Source organism: Calonectris borealis, chromosome 3 (genome assembly GCF_964195595.1).
Source record: "Calonectris borealis chromosome 3, bCalBor7.hap1.2, whole genome shotgun sequence".
Lineage (NCBI taxonomy): Eukaryota > Metazoa > Chordata > Aves > Procellariiformes > Procellariidae > Calonectris > Calonectris borealis.
Genome location: NC_134314.1, coordinates 120175944 through 120194518, shown reverse-complemented (window position 1 = coordinate 120194518; position 18575 = coordinate 120175944). Strand labels below are relative to the sequence as shown.

Sequence of the window (18575 nt, the reverse complement as noted above, 5' to 3'; positions counted from 1 at the left end):
AGAACACATCAGTCAGAGGGTAGAACCAAAATACTGAAGACCAACCCAGCCGTATCACAAAGCATTCACACTTCTGTTTCTTTCTAGCATGTGATTTTGATTACACACACACAGGTGAGACGAAATTATTTCTACACTGATAAATTAGGGTAACTTTACTTATTCCACAATCTTCATACAGGAAGATAACAACTGTGAAAAGCGGGAAGGATCATTATGTGTACGTGGACTCAAAGCTGTGAGGATTGCACGTTGTGAAGCTTCCACTGTACGCAGCTCTTGGTCATTGTCCTGTTTTAGTTCAGAGAATTGCATTGAATTTAGAAAAGGAACACGAAGGAAAAAAAAAAATCAGTTTTTATTACAGGTTTCATAACAAACAGCAGCAATAATAATGAAATGCTAGGTTTCCTTGACCTTGAGCAAAGGGCAGGAAGGGGGAAGAGCAGTGGCTACAAAGGTATTTTCAAGAACCCTGTGCTCTTAGCTTTGTTCCTCCAATGCTGTTTGACAGCCTCTGACGAAGCAGCTACCCAATCAAGCTGGAAGTATGTTTCCAGTCCATTATATTGGTGACAAATTATAATTGCTTACTAAGTTGCTACAGGCATTCTTGCTCAGAAACTTGAAATAATTTTTACAATACTTTAAGCTTTCAGGGACTTTTAAACAAACGACCGGTTTAGTGAATATAAGAGCACACTACCTCTCTGTTTGGGGATTAAGAAAACAAAAGTAATCCAAATAAACCTTGGGGACGAGAGGAGGAAAGCCAACTTGAGGAATGAATGTCACTTCTATTGAACTGGCAGGCAGACTGTGAAATCCCACCTGAGCAGCAGGAAAGACACAGCTTTTCTGCTTTATTGCATTCAAATTCTGCAAGAATGAATCAGCTGTGCTTAAAGTGACTCTAAGCAAGTACAAGTGTGGCATACTGCACTGGAAGAATTATAGAAGCCATAAATTCTTCCTTACTTTGTGTCAGGTTGAGGTTTTTTGTGTGTTTGTTTTCTTTAGAGTGTCTTTTCTATCAACAGCTTAAGGACTTGACTTTAAAAATAATTTATGATATGTCAATATTTTTTATTCTATGAGACAAATTCCCTTAGCTATGTTGATTCAGTAACAAATAAGTACTTTTGAACGTTGTTACTGAATTATGAAGTTACACGGACTATACTTCTGATCAACGCATAAAATAGCACAGTCAGCCTTTCTGAAAAACAGTGCTTTAATTTATTGTTCGTACTTGGATTTCAAAGTTACGCTTTATCTTAACAACTAGTTCGAAGACAATAGAAGAAAAATAAAAAGGACCCTAAAATTCGACCAGAACTGCTGCCTATCGTTGTTTGAATTTGTGGCACGTATACATTGCATACAGCTTTGTACTGGCACACCATTTCCCATACCGTGCAATGCTATAAACAACTAAAGAACACACTGTTCTCTTCCACCAGTAAGTAACATCTCAATCTACAGCTGCTTTTTTCTTTTATATTCAACTCACTTTAATCCATGTTGTTCTTTATAGGCTTCCTAAATACCAGGTTTTCTTTTTACTCAGCAGCCTCTGGAAGTAATGTTGGCATTTTTTTTCCTGAAGTGTAACTGCATTAACAACCCCCTCCCTAATATTCCCAACTCTTTACAAAGAGATGACCTGTCCAAACACAATTAATGGTTTAAGCAAGAACTATCCTATTGGTTGATTATAAATTTTTTGATACGCAACCAGGTTAAACCTTTGCAACTTAAAATTGTTTCTGAGAAAGACTGCGTAATTATTCATAGAAATGAAGGTATGCAGGCTGCAAAATTATTCCAAAAATTCAAAGGCTGCAACCTCAATTTCTGGTCTATTTATTTATCCTGAGCTACCACTATCGCAGGGATTTCCAAAGTACCTTCATGAAATAACATGCTCAGATACTTTGCCTTTTCAATGTTGAAACTAAAAACAAATATTAGCTAATGAACGTCTACAGGCATTTTTAAGTTACTGCTTCTCTTCATTCTCCACAAGTTGTTGTATCAGGTATAACCGTGAAGACACAAAAACCACAGCTAACTTTATTACTGTATTGGCACAGAGCAGAGCTAAAAAATGGGGCAGGAAATCCCCACTTCGATCAGTTTCGAGCCTCGCTGATTTCCGTGGAGCCCCGATTACGACCTTCTCTCACCCCGGCGCTGATCCAAAGATAGGCCAAGCTCCCCGAGGCGTTTCTGCGGGCTTCACCAGACCGCGGAGCGGGCACCACGCCTCTGCTGCACAGGCAGAGGCGCCCGGCGGGGCCCGCTGGGGCAGCAGGGGCTCGGGGCCCTTAGGCCGCCGCGGGGCCAGGCCTGTCCCGCAGGCCGCTTTGCCTCTGCGGTGAGGATCGGGAACAAATAACCGATACAGTTTGCTAACCCGCGTTATTTAAATCGCGCTGCTTGTCGAAAGCTTTACGACCCGTTTCCCCTTTTATCTCGCTGCCCTTAGGGCGTGAGCACACGCCGCAGCAGCGGCAGGGCCCCAGGACCCCGACCAACATGGCGCCAGCAGAGCAACCTTTGCGCGGGGCGGCGGCGGGCACCGCGCAGGCGCTGCTCGGCATCGGCGCGCCGGTGCTCGGCACATCGATTGCTGCGGGAGCGACTCTGCCCCCTGCGCTGCGTCCACGCGCGCGCGGGGCGGGACGGGACGGGCAGGCCGCCATCTCAGCAGGAGGAGGTGAGCCGGGCGGCGGCGTGGGGCTCGGGCCCGGGCGGGAGGAGGAGGAGGACGGAGAGGGATGGCGGGCTGCCGCGGGGCTGCCTCCTGGGAGCGCCCGTCTCGCCGTCCTTGCCACCTGCCCGCGCGGGGAGGGTAGGAGCGGGGCGTGCGTGCGGCCTGCGGGCGGGCGGGCAGACCCCCGGGGCCCGCCCCAGCCCCGCTGCGCTGCCGGGGGTGTTGCCGGCGCTGGCAGCTCTCCTCTCCGGGGGCTCGGACCGCGCCTCGGCCGCCGCTAAGGGCTCCCGCGTGTGCTCTGCCCGCAGGCAGGTCTGCAGCCGCCCCAGAGGATGGACATCAGGCCGAACCACACCATCTACATCAACAACATCAACGACAAGATTAAGAAAGAAGGTATCGGTGTCTGTGACTCGCCTTTAGACAGCGGGCGTTGTGGCATCGGGCTGGCTTCCGCGTCTGGTCCTGCGCTCTCAGGCAGCACTTGGCATTTTGGCAGTGCCGGGGCTTCGGGGGCTCCCGGGGCGCCCTGAAGGGCCGTGCGGGCGGTGGTCGGGAACCGAGCTCTCGGCAAACGGCTGCCGGTAATGGAGCAGCAGCTGAAGTCAACAAACGTAGCACAACGCTTAAGCCTTTTGTAAGCTAGGGCCCTTGTTGCTAAGGAAGCTCCCGATTGCCTCTCTGCTGTAGCCCTGTAGCTAATTGCATACGTTAGGTGGGCTCGTCAGTGAATAACTGCAAGGATAGCAGTAATCGGAATATCCGATGGATGCTAAGAGCCGTGCTGGTACACGTTTCGGTGGTCAGCAGTCCCCTCTCACTGAAATGTGGGGGCATCTGTGTGCCCCTCACGTGTGTTAGCACCATGCAAGGGCGGTGAGCGTGGCATGAGCTAGGGCTGCTTTGCATCGTCGTGTCAGAGACACTGCCTTGCAGTTACTGCAGCCCTCTCTAGAGAGATGACTTTTAGTTCCTCACAGTGTGCTAAAAAAAAAAAAAAATCTCTTGCCCTTACCTGGCTGTATAGTCAATGTCTGCATAGAGCCATCCACTTACAAGCATATTTATGTTTCGCTTGTAATCTAAAGCGATCAAGGTCATTTATTTATTATTGTTTGTGAATTGAGTGGCTGGATCAGACTAGCACTACTCAAATGTTTCTTCAGGGTGCTTCAGAGAGAGATCTGAAAGTGGAAATAGCTTTGCTGAGAAATTATTTATTAACTTTTCAAGATGGTTCTACTGAAAAAAATTAACTTGGGGGTTTGTTTGTGGCATGTTAAGTGCCTTATAAAATAGTAAGTCTCCATTATTAAATTGTGTGGTTATAATTTTTAAATGTAGGATTTCAGATTACCTATAAAGCTTACAAATGTGATTTATTTTTTAATACAGTTTTTGAAGTTATTTTTAAGGAAAGTGTTTTGATAAGAAAACTTTTAAAAAAAAAAAACAGCGCTGTGGTTGGTCAAGAGCATCTGGAGAAGGTGACAGTGGGCTGGTATTACCATGTCTCAACAGCAATAAACAAGAGGCAGTGCTATTATGTTGCTGAAATATTTCAAATTTAAGATTTGTGGGTTAGAATAATCACGCAATACAGAAGATTTATTTAGCTCGATTGGATAAGATTAAGGTTTAATTTGGTGTGCAGTCAGGTGATTTTTAAATAATGAAAATAAATCCATTGCAGTTGTAAGGTACAGCGTGACCATACAAAAACATATTTGGATCCAGAGTATGAAAAAATATTTCATGTGCGTGAGAGAATTGATTAAACACTTGCAAACAAAATTTCCAAATTTAATTAGCCTTTAAGTAGTTACTATTTTGCCACATTCTTGTTTTAAATCATACCTCTTTACTATTGCGTGTTACAGTATGGATTTTCTCATCGGTCTTTGATGGCTTTCATCATACTTGAATGTGTGAGAGAGTGTGTGTATATATATGTATACGAAGAAATGTATATACATATCCTTGTGTAATTTTTACTCTCTTAGAATGGTAGAATGGGTGGCTGTACAACTTTTTCACTAGCTGAACACTTGAGGTGTGAAACCAAGCGTCATGCACCAATTTACAAAAACTAGGCAAATAAACTCGTACTCATGCAACGGTTTTGACTAAACTCATGTAACATATCACTGTGCAAGCTAAAGCTGGCAAAAAACACTGTCCCTGAAGGACAGCAAACTCTGTAGAAGGGGACATTTGTATGTAACCTGTTATAATCTATTTTTTTCGTATTGTCAACAGAACTGAAGAGGTCCTTGTATGCGTTATTCTCACAGTTTGGTCATGTGGTCGACATTGTGGCTTTAAAGACTATGAAGATGAGAGGACAGGCTTTTGTTATATTTAAAGAACTTGGATCGTCTACCAATGCTTTGAGACAACTACAAGGCTTTCCGTTTTACGGGAAACCAATGGTAAGATATTTTGTTAGCTTTTTAAAGAAAAAAAAATTGCCATGATGCAATACAGTGTTTTGGTACTTGCACCTTGTGAATTAACTATCACGTGTACTTGTAATTGTACTGTTATTCAATCATGTCACATCCTGATGAATATATCTATTTATGCAAGCTAGAGGGGTGCTGGAGAGACTGTAGGTAAAACACACAGAGAGGTTAAACTTAGCATTTAGGTTTCCTAAGTGATGGCTTTATGTTTTTCTATCCTGGATTAAAGTTTTTAAGATCTTACATACTTCCATTTTACTCATCGTGTGTTCTGTTGAACCAATTAAATTCGTTCTGTAATGTTATTGAAATTAGGTGCTTTCAGTTAATTTATCTGAAGTAACCTTAATTACTATTATATTTGTAATAAATAGCTAGAATACGATGCTTCCTTTTTGAGGTAACAGTGAGTAGGGTCAAGATCTTTTTTTACTTTCCAGAAATCAACAGATGTGACCAGCGATTTATTTCTTAAGTCGATGGCTAGTTCTGCTTGTGCATGTATCAGATCAAATAACTGAATTTCAGTGTAACTTCCGTGAAGCAAATACGCTGCTGGTTGATAGAATGTGATTTAGTAATGTACTTGATAACATATAGAATAGCACAACAATTGACACATTGCCTGCTTGGATAATTAGGCATCTCTTAGTTCTGCAACTATTTGTGAGGCGTAACGATACATGCAAATGGCACACGACTTCAGTGATGGATGGATATATTAATACTGGCTTTCAGCTCATGGCTTTGAGCATTAAGGAGAGCACAGACAGTTGGGTTGCTGAGCCACAAGCTTTTTTTCATTAACACTTTCGGATTCTCTAATGAAATCCTTAACAAGGAATTGTGCGAGCTCAGTTCTGTCGCTTACCCTTAAAAAGTTTTGTGCTCAATAAAACTTCACAGGAAATAAAAAGATTAAGGCTTCATAAGCTTTCAGGTGTATTTCCCTTTCTGAATATTGCCTGCAGCATGCATACTCTATCTAAGCACTAAACAAAAGCATTAAAAAAAAAACCTTCAACTACTGTGTAATTTTGTATTGAGGTAGTCTCTGATAGTAAAAGCGATAGGATTGTGTGCATATATAATGTTGCACACCTGTATACTCGTAGCTGAATCTGCTTAAAATGGGGTTAAAAAATCCTCTCAGGTTTATTAACAGAAGTTAGTGCCAATTTTGTGAAATGTCCTTATATTGCTTTGTACATCTGTAACCTTGACAGATGTTAAAAAGATGCTGTTAGATGAATAGAGTTCTGATTTCAATTTGTTAAAATTAGTAATTTCCATCTCGGTGTTTTTTAGAGTTCCGTAGTTGTGTTCAGAATTAATTATGAGGATTAGATACTCTGTAAGCATACCTACAGTTCGTAACAATATTTTTAATATAAGAAGTTCCTGCTAAAAATGTGTAAATGCACAGTAGAACACAGTTAATGGAAGTGGTGCAAAATGTTCAATATTATTAACTGCAAAATGTACTGGTTTTTTTCCTTTTAAAAAGCGTATTCAGTATGCAAAAACAGACTCTGATATCATCTCTAAAATGCGTGGTACTTTTGCCGATAAGGAAAAAAGGAAGGAAAAGAAGAAGGCCAAATCTCTGGAGCAGTCAGCAAATGCAGCAAATAAAAAGGTTATCCAGGTAAGCTGCTTCTCTATTTAAAAAAGAAAAAACAAACAAACACAAAAGCTATTTTAAATTTTTTTTTTTTTTAGGATTAAGTATTGTCTTTTGGACAATTCCCTAAATGGTGGTCTGTTGATATCTAGTGCTTTTGAGTACTCACTAGAAGTTGAAGGAGAGGGGGCTGATTACATAGTCCTTGCTATTCCTTGCCCCCCCCCCGCCCTTGCCTTTTACCAGATGAAAACAAAGATGTAGGGCAAAGGTACAGTAAACCAAAGTAGAAGCTAACTTCTTTTTAAAAAAGAAAAAGGAGGGGTATGTGCTTATCTTTAATGCCAGCTTCAAGCGCTCAATCAGCTTTTCCCTTTGGCGTTTGAATGCCCTATTTGCTCTGTAAGCACTGAAGAATAGTAAATGGGAACAAGATAATTCATTTACAGGTAGATGAAAAGGAGTTGGCTTGGAATATATCTCCACTAAGGGTTGGCCTGGCCTAAACTAACAACATTTAGTAATTTATGTGCTGAAGTATAGCCGAAAACATCAAGGCAGGGTTTGAATATTGTGTTAATTTAACTACACTTCCTGCCAAGGCACAAATTGGTATCAAGGAGAAATAAAAGTGTTCATAGAAAGCAACATTTTCTAGGTAGAATATTCAGATTTCTCAGAATTTATTAAAAAAATCAACCTTTATATACAAATCTCTTAGAAAGAAATAATTGCTGCTAGCTGTAATGGTAATAGCTTTAGTTATCCTTGCTAAACTGGAGTCCTCAGTAGAAACACCTATTTTTCTCCTATTAGGTATGTCCTGTCTAGGCCTTCATTTTCGAAACTACTTCCTACCTGTCTATTAAACTAAATTTTTAAATGTGGAGAAATACTGACTTGCAATATCTGCTGACTTGGCCATTAGTCATATCAGGTACTACCGATGTTTTTTCTTTGATTGCCTGGTTTTGGAGTTCAGCGAAACTCACGTGCGTTATGTTTCTCTTCAAGAGGTATCTCATAAGCAACAAATGTTCCTTGGATTGTAGCTTAAAAAAGCCTTAACGTACTTCTTGAGTTGTACAGAAACATGGTGATGTTTGCTTACATATTTCTAGCAGAACACCTTTGTAAAACTATTTTGTACTTACTTACTAGGGAGCAACACAAAATTCAGCCAATGCCCCGGGGACTGCAGCACAGAATCAGCAGGTAATGCTTTTTTTTTGTGACTAAAAGCACTAATGTTTAAAATTATTCTCTATGAATAATAGTTTGTTACACGTGGGAACTTGAGGATATATTTTACAACTTCCTTTTTGTTCTGTGAGACATTTGTCTTACAGCTGAGTCACGGTAAACAAACAACAGAAATCCCACTTTTACTATATCTGGTTAACGTGAAATGAAAATCTGCAGTTTCTCATTATACAGAAAACTGCACTATTAACAAATCCCACTCGATTCTTAAATTTGGACTGTGCTTAGTATCAGTTGAAGAATTCCTAATTTTTTTTTCATTGTTAATAAATTCCCTTTAACTTACTTTGTTCTAGTAGTAGAAAAGGAGAAGGAAGACTACACAGGGTGCCAGAATATCTGCCTAAAAGCTTCCTTTCAGAAGTTTGGGGGTCGTCTGCTCACTTCTTCTTTTTTCTCATAAGTGTCTTATTTTCCAAAGGATTGTGTGGGGACGTAGCAGCAACTCCTTACGCTTCACTCATCTTGTCTGCTCAGTGACCTTCTAAATGATTTGTATGTGTTAGAAGTGGAGGTACTAAAGAGCCAGGATTTGCAGGAGGGCAAATACTATAGAAGATGATCTTTGTCTGCCCTGCATTTCTGAAGTATTATCATTGAGAATTGCATACGTAATCCACAGGGGGAAATGTCTTGCTCCCAGTCTGGGTTTTCTTTCAGGTGTCATTTGTAACAAGGCACAATATGTGTATGTCAGTTTGCATTGAAGCACAACCGTTTGAACTTCAGAAGTTTATTTGCTAATGGCATGCCTGGAATATTTCCATCAGCTGAAGGAGATTGTTCTGCTGAGGCCTTAACTTTCTTGGCATCATTATTAGGACGTTTGAAGTTGTGGTGTCCAGTTTCTTTTTATTTTTGTAATCTCCTTGGTGACTTAGGGAGATTCCAGCCTTTCAGTCTAGTGTCAGCAAACTGACTGCTCAGCCTTGTGTCTGGTGGGTTGCTACAAATTCGTATTAGCAGGCAAATCTGTTAAAGACTCTAAAGCTTTAAATCTAGCGGGGTTTCTAATTTTCTAAATTTATTAGAGCACTGTAGTAAAACCATGTGGGTTTTGTGGGTTTCAGTTGCCCAAATATTCAGTATTTCGGTACTGCTGCAGATGAACAGGGTATTTTATCTTGGCCTCCCACTGCTTTTCCGGGAGGATGCGAGTCTTTCATAGGTTCTTCCACTGCCATACGGGTGTCTTGGACGGCGCTACAGCCAGTACTTAGGCACCTGGGTCCCACCCCTGGCTGTGCTGAGAGTACTGCAGTGTCAGTCAAGTTTAAATATGACATGTGAGACAATACAGTACTGTGATTTTTGTGGAAATAAGAGCCTCTCCAAATTAACATATCCTTGTAAAAGAACCAAGGGACTCTGCTTGTTGCGTGAAGGTATACTGAAGTCCAGCTAGCAGTGTTAGGAGCAAAACTAAGGATATGTGAGTCTTGGTTCAAAAAAATCATGCAGACAGATGCAGAGGAACAGGTAGCTGTGTATAATCTTCTGAACTTTGATCTTCTGTTGTTGCAGGTGCCTGATAACCCACCAAACTATATCCTTTTCCTTAATAACTTGCCTGAGGAAACAAATGAGATGATGCTGTCCATGTTATTCAATCAGTAAGTTTTGAATAGAAAGGATTTCTCCTTTGAATTCTTCTGTTACCTGTATGCTTTTTCTCAGTTGGCAAGCTGACTTTTTAGAAATCAGAGTTTCTTCTGAAGGTATTTCAGTTCTTTTGTCTTACTGCCAAGATTACAGATGTCAGTTCTGATGACTTGGTGCAGAAAGCAAATCCGATTTTTTCGTAACTGGTTTTGATTGTGTAAGTTACCTACTATCGATCTGCACTAGATTTAAGCTGGTGACTGTAATATTAAAGACTTTACGACAGCAGGAGCAGTGTTAAAACTAGATTTAGTTGCTTCCGTATGTGCACAAGACCGATTAAATTGCTTCCACATAATGATCCTTAATTGAGGCATGGTTCTAAGGACTGGATATGTAAAACCCTTCAATTAAATCTTTCGTTAGTACTAACTATTATACTAATAGATGGTTATGATAAAGTCGTATGGCTACTGAAGAGAGATGTATTGTCAAACTAGGAAATACTATCTGACTTTTTCACCTTATTTCAAAGGTTTCCTGGATTCAAAGAAGTACGCTTAGTGCCTGGGCGCCATGACATTGCATTTGTGGAGTTTGAAAATGAGAATCAAGCAGGAGCTGCTCGAGATGCTCTCCAGGGATTCAAGATTACTCCGTCTCATGCCATGAAAATCACTTATGCGAAGAAATAACCGGATGCTCCTGTAAAGGACTTCTGTGGGTAGCTGGTTTTTTAATACGATGATACTTCGATCAGCTAGCACGTTTGCTGTTCTCTGCAGAAAACTTAAGACTTGTGTAAAATTGCCACAGCGGCCAGGACAGACGTAGGATTTCCACGGATCTACTGGATAGTAAATTTTTGTGTTGAAATACTAATTTTTTATAAAATAAATTCAGTTTATGCTGTTCTCAAGCCATGTTTTTCCTCGAATCTGTCTTATTATTGATCTGTTAGGCTTGCAAGGCTTATTCAGTATATTGGTTTAACTATATAACCAATATAGTTAAGGTGACGCTCATTTCTCAGAAGTGAGTGCTGGAAAAATAGCTGTCTTACCAGAGCAAAAAGCATGAGCAGGAATGATAAATGTCAGCATATTCAGAATAAATGCAACACTCAATCTCCAGCCTCATTATCGAGGGGACAGCTGCTTTTCAGCAAGAATAATTGTCACTTAAGAAAAACATCTTATCATTAGTGGGGTTTTTTCCCAGGTATGGGTAGAAATTGATTATAGTTTGCCAGCACTGTTGTTCAGCCTAGTTTTGTCTTTCTAATGATGGCTGGTAGTAGAAGCAGGTCCACAGAAGAAACATAAAAGTTTATCTGTTGTCTTCTCTTCTGCTCTTTCCAGCCCTATTACCAGTGATTTTAATAAGTTTCTGGCTCTTTACAAAGAATGCAGATGAGCCTGACGGTCTGTTTTATATGCAGGTTTTTCCAAAATACATATCCTAATTCCTCTGGATTTGTTGTTGGTTTTGGTTTTTTTATCCATTTGTCAAAAACTTTTACAGGTGGTGTGTGACATGAAATACACTGAATGCAATGAAGTAATCAGATGTAGTATTGTGAGTTGTAACTGTTACAAATATTTGCATGGAAAAATCACTTTCAAAAGCTGAAGAGTTTTGTTCAGGTGATGGAAGGCCTAGAAAGATATTTTAGGCCAAGAGAATAATGACGTTTACTTAAAATATGATTGTATTTTTGGTGAATCTTGCAGTAGCTGTTTTATGGTGTTGGCTAGGAGGATTGCAATCAGACCCTTGAAGAATAATGTTTGAGAGGAAGCGGTCGTGTTGCACCATTCCTCACTTCTTGAACACTTTCTCTGTGAGGCCTCTAACTACCCTTTCGGACAAAGAAGTAATGGGATAGAGTTAGCGTGATTTCCTTTAGAAGTAGTTCAGGTAAGTATTGGAGTAGCTGATGTTTAGGCAAGAAACTACAAGGAAGAATGTTTTGCATTGTAGCTACGTTGCAAGTGTTGAGGTTTTTTCTGTTTCCAAAGTAATTTGGTCAATGGGGGCGGGAGGAAGGATGCTGAAGGCCTTTCCTTTATGACCGTGGCTCGGTACAGTCCCTTCCTGTGGGCTTTGGCTGTAGCTGCAGAGCATCTGTTTCCCCTAGCTTGTGTTCTGAAACAATTGAGATCTGACTTAAAACTGTTCTTTGGACAAAGTGCTGCACCTTCAGGGAAGCATGATTGCTTTTTATAAAATCTTGGTATTCTTTGTAGTTCTGGCATGTCCACTCAATTTCTGAGCAAGCGCTATGTTATCTGTAAGCATAAAACTAGCTACATAAACCACCTTTTTCGCACAAGACCTGAAAAATTTTTCATCTTCTGCTCCCAGAGTACATTGCAAGATGATGCCTCTTCCACAGTCATTTCAATTACTGTCCTATCTCCATATATGTATTTTTTCATTCTTTTTAGTGCTTTTTTTTGTCTGTGTGTGATTTCACAAGTATTCTAATACTTGCAAGTGAAAATCGTTTCAATGTGCCTGGAAGGGAGCAAAAGCGACTACGTTATTCCATCATGAACCTTCTGTTTTTCCTTCTGCAGTCATCATTTTATAAGTATTAATTATGCTGTCCTTGCATCCCACTCGTCTGTGTACATGAGACTACCATGGTATACCACTGCTCTTCACCTTTATTCAGTTAGAAGGGTTTGCGTGGAGCCGTCTGCAAAGGAAGTTAGACACTGCATACGGGAGGCTGGAGGAAGGAGTAATGGGCTGGAAGATTAGAGGAGGATGTGGTGAAGTCTGCTGTAATAAGAGGGCGATGCCAGAAACTGCAAGATGCTCTTTCTTTAAAAGAGAGTGTGGGATTTTGGATGACAGTTGACAGCTTCCTCTGTTCTGCTTGCGGACTGAAAGCTGGTACGGCCAGCAGCTCTTCAGGCCTCCTTGTGAATCGGGAAGCGCTGGTTCTCTGCAGTGACGATTTGGGAATTCCCAGACTTGCTCTTGGTCACTTACAAGGACTGATCCAGACCAGCCTTCTGTAGCCTGACAGCTGTGATATGAATCGCTTACAGTGCAGTAACTCCACCGGTTGTTCCTTTTCTGCGTGCGTGCGTGTGCATCTATTTTAATTAAAATACTCCCTACAAGTCTTGCCTCATGTATGCTAGGACAAGCTTTTGGGAAGTTAGATGAATTCTACATGTCCTCTCCAAGGCATAAAGAGGACCTTTTAAGTCAGCCTGTGGCACTGTATGTTGTTCAGCGTCTTGCATCTGCAAACTCTCAACTGAGTTCAGCTATGTAAATAAAAGTGAAATGGTTGCTGTCCTGGCGTAACCTGTGTGTTTTGCTCTCCACTGCGTCTCCCTGTGGAAGGGATCTTGCCTATACAAGTATGTGGTCCGTGAACTTTTAGACTTCAAATTGAAATTGTTGACTTGCAAAGCCTTTCTACTGTGTTTCAACTCCCAAATGGTTTGTTTACATTTGCATCCATGCGTTAGGGTCCTAGTAGGTCCTTTCCATAGACCGTAACAGGGAAATCTCTGCCACTGCGGGTTTATGGTCCAGGGAAGATTACATTTGTCAGTAAGCCTTTGGGAAAATGAAGGACTCGAGGACTTGGAAGGATGTAATTTCCTTTACTGCTTACCAGGGTCTGACTTAATTTTTCATTCTCAAACTTTGCTTGAGGTAAGATTAAGATTATGGACAGCTACAGGAAGGCTTAAAACGTTTAAATAATAAAGTTGCTGATTGAAATGTTTATGCAGAATGGCTTTGGGAAGGGATTTGGTTTCGTGAGTGGACCCTGAGGTCTTCCTCTGCCTGTGGCTCCTCTGGTGGGGTGGAATGTTGCCCCAACCCCTTCCCATTGGCTTGGCGTGTTTGTCCAGGTGTCTGCCTCTTCCATAAAAGACGGGGATCGCTGGACTCGGCACGCATTCGGCAAGCGCTGCGGCAAATTAAAATGACACGACATGATTATTTGGTTGTTTTACTTTTGTCTCTCGGATTAATGTGTCCTCTTGTAACTGGAATTTTTATGGACAAGCTTGCCAGCAAGAAGCTGTGTGCTGATGACAAGTGTGTCTGTAAGTAATTTTGCTTTAATTTTGAGGACGAAATAGTCTCAAAAATGACTGTGGAGTTTGGATGCGATAGTGTGAGGGAAAACTACTCTGCTTACTTAGCTCTGTTATATTTGAATTGGTTTGTCAACTTAAAAAGCAGAGTGGGAGGGTTTATGTGGAATGTCGCGTGCTGTTTTACTGCAAAAAAGGGATTTGTAAGGGACATTTTTCACTCGAGTGAAAGTAAGCGTAGAGAGGATTGTAACTTCCACTATGATGAAATGGCACATTCTTAAGCTGTTACTTTGCTTACTGGAGAATAGAAAAATGAGCAGGACAAATTCTTGTAGACTTCTATTAATTTGAGGAAAACCTACTCGTGTCTGTGGAAATAGTTTTACATGTGTGCATCCACACACACATACATTTCTCTCTATAAAAGTGTATATATATTTTTAAAATCGTCCACTTCATTCTCGGTTGTTTTTTTTTCTAGACACCATTTCCCTTGCCAGAGCAGAAGAGGATTATAATGCTCCAGACTGCAGATTCATTAATATTAAAAAAGGGCAGTTGATTTATGTTTACTCAAAACTAGTGAAAGAAAAGAACTCTGGAGAATTCTGGGCTGGAAGTGTAAGAGGAGATTCTTGTGTATATGAGCAAACCAGAAGTAGATTAACACGAATTTCTGTCAAGAAATGGATGCTAACGCTGAGCTATTGTGGGTTTTAAAGCAGCAACTTAGTTTTCAAAGTGAATGTTTAAACTTAAACTGATTGAGGAGTTTTGAGGGTTTTAATTTTTATTTTTTTTATGAAATATCTTCAATAACTATATGGTAATTATGAACTGAACCTTAACAGAAGGACTCAACAGTTCTTTTCTGTGGCTGTTTGCTGAAACTATGGAGAAACCTCTTATCACAGTTGGCCGTAAAAGTCTTAAATTTAAGGGAAGCAAAGATAAATATTAGCCGCATTTATAAAAAAATTCCAGATAAACTATAGGCGGTATTAATTTACTCCAAAAAATGTATGCCTGTATCAGAACTTGTGTTAATGGTTTGTTTCATGTGCCAGCTAACTGGAAACTGGGAAACGTAAAACCAGAGTAAGAAACGCTACTAGAAACTGCTTTTGACTAAATCATGAACGAGCTCAAACCAGATGAGGACTGTTTTAAGGTACCTAATTATACATCTCCTTGCTTGAAGGTTTATGGAGAACAGTATGAAGACCATATGGGGACAGTTGGTTATTTCCCTAGCAGTTCAGTCTCAGAACAACATGTCTATCAAGAAGCAAATAAGACTCTTCCTACAACGGTAAGGAATTTGCAAAAGCCCAGCTGGCTACATAATTTTACTTGGCTGTGTAATGCTAATTTGCTGTAAAAACAAATCATAATTGTGGCAGTTGATTGTAGCATATCACAGATGCTTAGGGATCCAATCTTTGGGCCTCTGTACAGGCAAATAGCCTCAATAAAATCCTAACATACGCTCTGATATTGCAGACATTACAAATGCTGCATTAAGGGCCTGATCCTATTAGAGTTCCTGTTGATTTGAATAGTATTCTTTCAAGGCCACGTAAGTTTTACCCAAACCATTTGCAATACAATGCGAGAAGATCTCTTTTTTAGAGTCTGGGTATTGTGCTGCGTACTTCAGTAACGCATACAAGCACGCTTTCTATTAATTGTATATATAGATGGACATTGTCATAGAGAACTTCTGATTTACTCTCTTCTTTTTATGACAAGGCAAGCATGCTGTCAAAGTTATTGGTACGTCTATCAAAAAGCTGAACTAAAACGCTATTGGAAACACATTAGTGTTCTGTGAGTAAGTAGGCTGTGTTTCTGAAAGGGTGATTGTCCCCGATTATGTACAGTAGTGTCTCATGCACCAGACAGCTCTTTTAATTTTACTGAAGATCTGAAACACTTCACAGAGGAGTGGAAGAGGAGGGTCCTTTTTCAGAGGCTGGTATGGTTTGGCTTACAAGTAACATTTACTGGTAGCTTATTTCCGTGCTTAAAATGCTTAAAACAAATGGAGTAGTATGTTTCCAGTAATTACCTTCATCAATATTGAATATTTAGCTATATGCTGTTTTGAAGTGTACGGCAAAATACAATTAGTGCTTCAATCTTGAAATCGTATCTGGAGTTTTTAATCCCAGGTCCAGATTACTAGATGGGTTTCATTAACGCAGAGGAAATAAGTGAAAGAAAGAATTTTGTTTCACGTTAATAGTTGCTAGGATTTGTGCTATAATGTGTCAGACAAGCTTTATTTGAGGCAATGCGAATCTCGGGTAAGTGATTGCTTCTCTTGACACTACATTAGGTTATTCTGAATTTGGCCCAGAAGCATTGCAGCAATTAATTAGTCACAGAACATGAAAGAATTGCTAAAATATGTTTCTAAGCGCTTGTCACAACAATATGACAGCCAGTCTGCTGCACAGCAAGCTGAACTGGAAGCAGAGGTAGGTTAAAGTGATGTCTTAGCAGGCTGACTCGGGGTCCAGAATGGGCTGATGTCAGGCTGCAATGCAGAACTTTAATTGGAAAGTACTTTTCTTTTGCAAAACTCGCGACACAGACTTTCACAGCTGTTTCACCCTTGCTTCACGTTCTCGCTATGTAGGAACTTTGCAAGGAAAACGAAGGGCGATACAGATACGTTCTTTTCCTTGTTCTACTGCTCTCAGTCGTATGTTGCAAACGTGACCTTAAGGAACTCACTCTTTCTAAGATCACATTTAAAACAGTCTACAGCCCATCTTGACCAATCTGTGTATGGGCATGCTGCTTGCTCCAGAAATATCCCTTAAAGGTGCTGGTTTATACAGCGCTAGCGTTGCACACCACCATAGATGCCTCTAATGCCACCAGCCTTCCATTTGCAAGTCAGAAGATGCACACAGCTCTGTAACCTTCCCCTAAGCCGCTGGCAATGTTTTTGCCTTGCTATCCTGGCCTTGCACCTGCAAAGCCCAATATTGGTGTTACGATGGGTTCTCTTGGGAAGGGGTTGCCTTTTATATTGGGGGACCCGATGATGCCCAAAGCTTAACGATTAATCAACATGCGGCACCTGACCCTGATCAAAGCACTGGGTGGCACACACAAATGGCTTTGCATGGAGGAACAACTCATAGGGAACTCGATGGGGAAAAGTATTATGGGGGGGCACCTGCTGCGCCAGAGAGAAGCCTGAAAGAGGACATCAGCCTGGGGGCCTCTGTCTCTGACCCTCCTTCTATTTTATTTTTTTTTCCTCCCGAAAGTAGCTTTCACTGTTGGAGTCAATGTATGCCATTAGCTACAGACCCTGCTAACAAACGTTTCTGCCTGTGAGCTTCTCTCAGCATCCTTTTGTGCAGCACTGGGTAATCCATGCTTGTTGGTTGCCTTTTGAGCAATAAATCTTAGGAAATTTCCCCCCTCCCCCCAGTGCTGCTACTTCTGAACCATTGAATCACACTGAATACAATAGACTCAACACAACAGTCTGTGTGTACTTCAAAGCGGTGTTGGATTGCCTGCCTTCCCTCGATCACTTAAAACTGGCCATTTGGTGGCTAAGATGAGAGTACTTCATTACCAGTAAGCATCTGTTCCAAAACAGCTCCCTGTCTTCTGCTTCCCGTGGACAGCTATATGTGATACGCTGGTCTCATGTAAATGCTGTACAGTTTGAGCACCACAGTGTGATAACTCCCTGCAGCAGAATTGAGATCTACATAGCCATATAAGATATAATAGCAGGAAGTTAGAAGAAAGCAATATGCTGTGGAAGTCTGTCCCGTGCTGGAAGTTTTCAAGCAAAACACTGGCATTTATTTTCCAGTCAACATTTCTCCGTAGCAAGTGTATCGCATCGCCTCGGTCTGTTTAAGGCACCCACCCTTCTCATGTGTGATTAGGAACTGTTTAAGGATAAAGGGTTACGTATGACTAATAAATCCAGGTATGGATGAGGGAATAAAAAAAAAAAGGGGAGATAAAGGAATCATTTGAAATGAAGAGAGAAGGTGGTATTGCCTAATTCACTTCAAAAATTTATGGCAGGAACGAATCTTCCCAGCTACATAAAGGGAGTGAAAAGACCTTTTTCTTTTCCAGAATACTTTGAGTATATTATAGCGTATTCTGTGTTTGCATCTATTCCTGTACTTTTGGGGGGTGATAACAGAATATTAATCCTTAAATAATCTCAAAACATCTTTCCTTTTAACACTCTCTTTCAGGACATTGATTTCTTCTGTGAATAGCGTTGAAAGCCGTCAGGGAATTTCTCGGCTGCTACCACGGAAAGCTGACAGGAGGAAACCTGAACACCCTCCCTGAACACACAGCTCTTCCTGTAATACATGTTTGTGAAACAAGTAATCCTTCTTCAAAACATGAAAGTCTTTATTGAAAGGGAGTGATTTGGGATGGGGAAGTAGCCCCACACAGGATTTGTTCTTTAGCCATTTTTTACTTCCATATACTTCGTTACTTGTTAATAAAGCTAATAGCCTTTGAATTGTTTTAAGTCTGTGTGGTATAAATATGCTATGTGTGGGATTAGATGTGCGATCTTGACCTGCATTTTCCTGCCATAACCTTACACCATGTATTAGATACTAAAAAAAGATGGCTTGGGTGGGCCATCAGTGACTCGCTGGAATAAATAAATTTTGTTCTAAGAGTATCCAACAACTGAGAAATCACTAATAACTAAATATGGGCTTTAGCAGTGTGTCGAAAAGAGTATCTCACCTATCAGGGCATGTTCAAGCTGAAACCGTGGCTGAGAGCCACGGGCTGAAACAGGA

General features: G+C 40.8%; 2 protein-coding genes across 3 annotated transcripts; both read left to right on the top strand.

Moving 5' to 3' along the window:
- Nucleotides 1–2633: 2633 nt before the first annotated feature.
- On the top strand, nt 2634–10592 carry SNRPB2 (small nuclear ribonucleoprotein polypeptide B2). Of its 2 annotated transcripts, none has more exons than XM_075147675.1 (7): nt 2634–2722; nt 3028–3115; nt 4979–5151; nt 6692–6832; nt 7970–8023; nt 9596–9684; nt 10209–10592. In XM_075147675.1, the coding sequence occupies exons 2-7, from the start codon at nt 3052–3054 to the stop codon at nt 10366–10368; spliced, it is 681 nt and encodes a 226-aa protein (XP_075003776.1). In that variant the 5' UTR covers nt 2634–2722; nt 3028–3051; the 3' UTR covers nt 10369–10592. The 2 variants fall into 2 exon arrangements, with proteins under 2 accessions (XP_075003776.1, XP_075003777.1); XM_075147676.1 differs by having other exon boundaries at nt 2721–2857.
- Nucleotides 10593–10841: 249 nt separating this feature from the next.
- On the top strand, nt 10842–18337 carry OTOR (otoraplin). The gene is made up of 4 exons (XM_075147677.1): nt 10842–13758; nt 14234–14373; nt 14954–15064; nt 18003–18337. The coding sequence occupies exons 1-4, from the start codon at nt 13635–13637 to the stop codon at nt 18024–18026; spliced, it is 399 nt and encodes a 132-aa protein (XP_075003778.1). The 5' UTR covers nt 10842–13634; the 3' UTR covers nt 18027–18337.
- Nucleotides 18338–18575: the final 238 nt, after the last annotated feature.

Excerpts from the sequence above, each read along its gene's own strand:
- SNRPB2 (XM_075147675.1), top strand. The coding sequence starts at position 3,052 with ATGGACATCAGGCCGAACCACACCATCTACATCAACAACATCAACGAC. Across the intron at positions 3,116-4,978 it reads CGACAAGATTAAGAAAGAAG|AACTGAAGAGGTCCTTGTAT; the intron begins GTATCGGTGTCT and ends TATTGTCAACAG. Across the intron at positions 8,024-9,595 it reads CTGCAGCACAGAATCAGCAG|GTGCCTGATAACCCACCAAA; the intron begins GTAATGCTTTTT and ends CTGTTGTTGCAG.
- OTOR (XM_075147677.1), top strand. The coding sequence starts at position 13,635 with ATGACACGACATGATTATTTGGTTGTTTTACTTTTGTCTCTCGGATTA. Across the intron at positions 13,759-14,233 it reads TGCTGATGACAAGTGTGTCT|ACACCATTTCCCTTGCCAGA; the intron begins GTAAGTAATTTT and ends TTTTTTTTCTAG. Across the intron at positions 15,065-18,002 it reads ATAAGACTCTTCCTACAACG|GACATTGATTTCTTCTGTGA; the intron begins GTAAGGAATTTG and ends ACTCTCTTTCAG.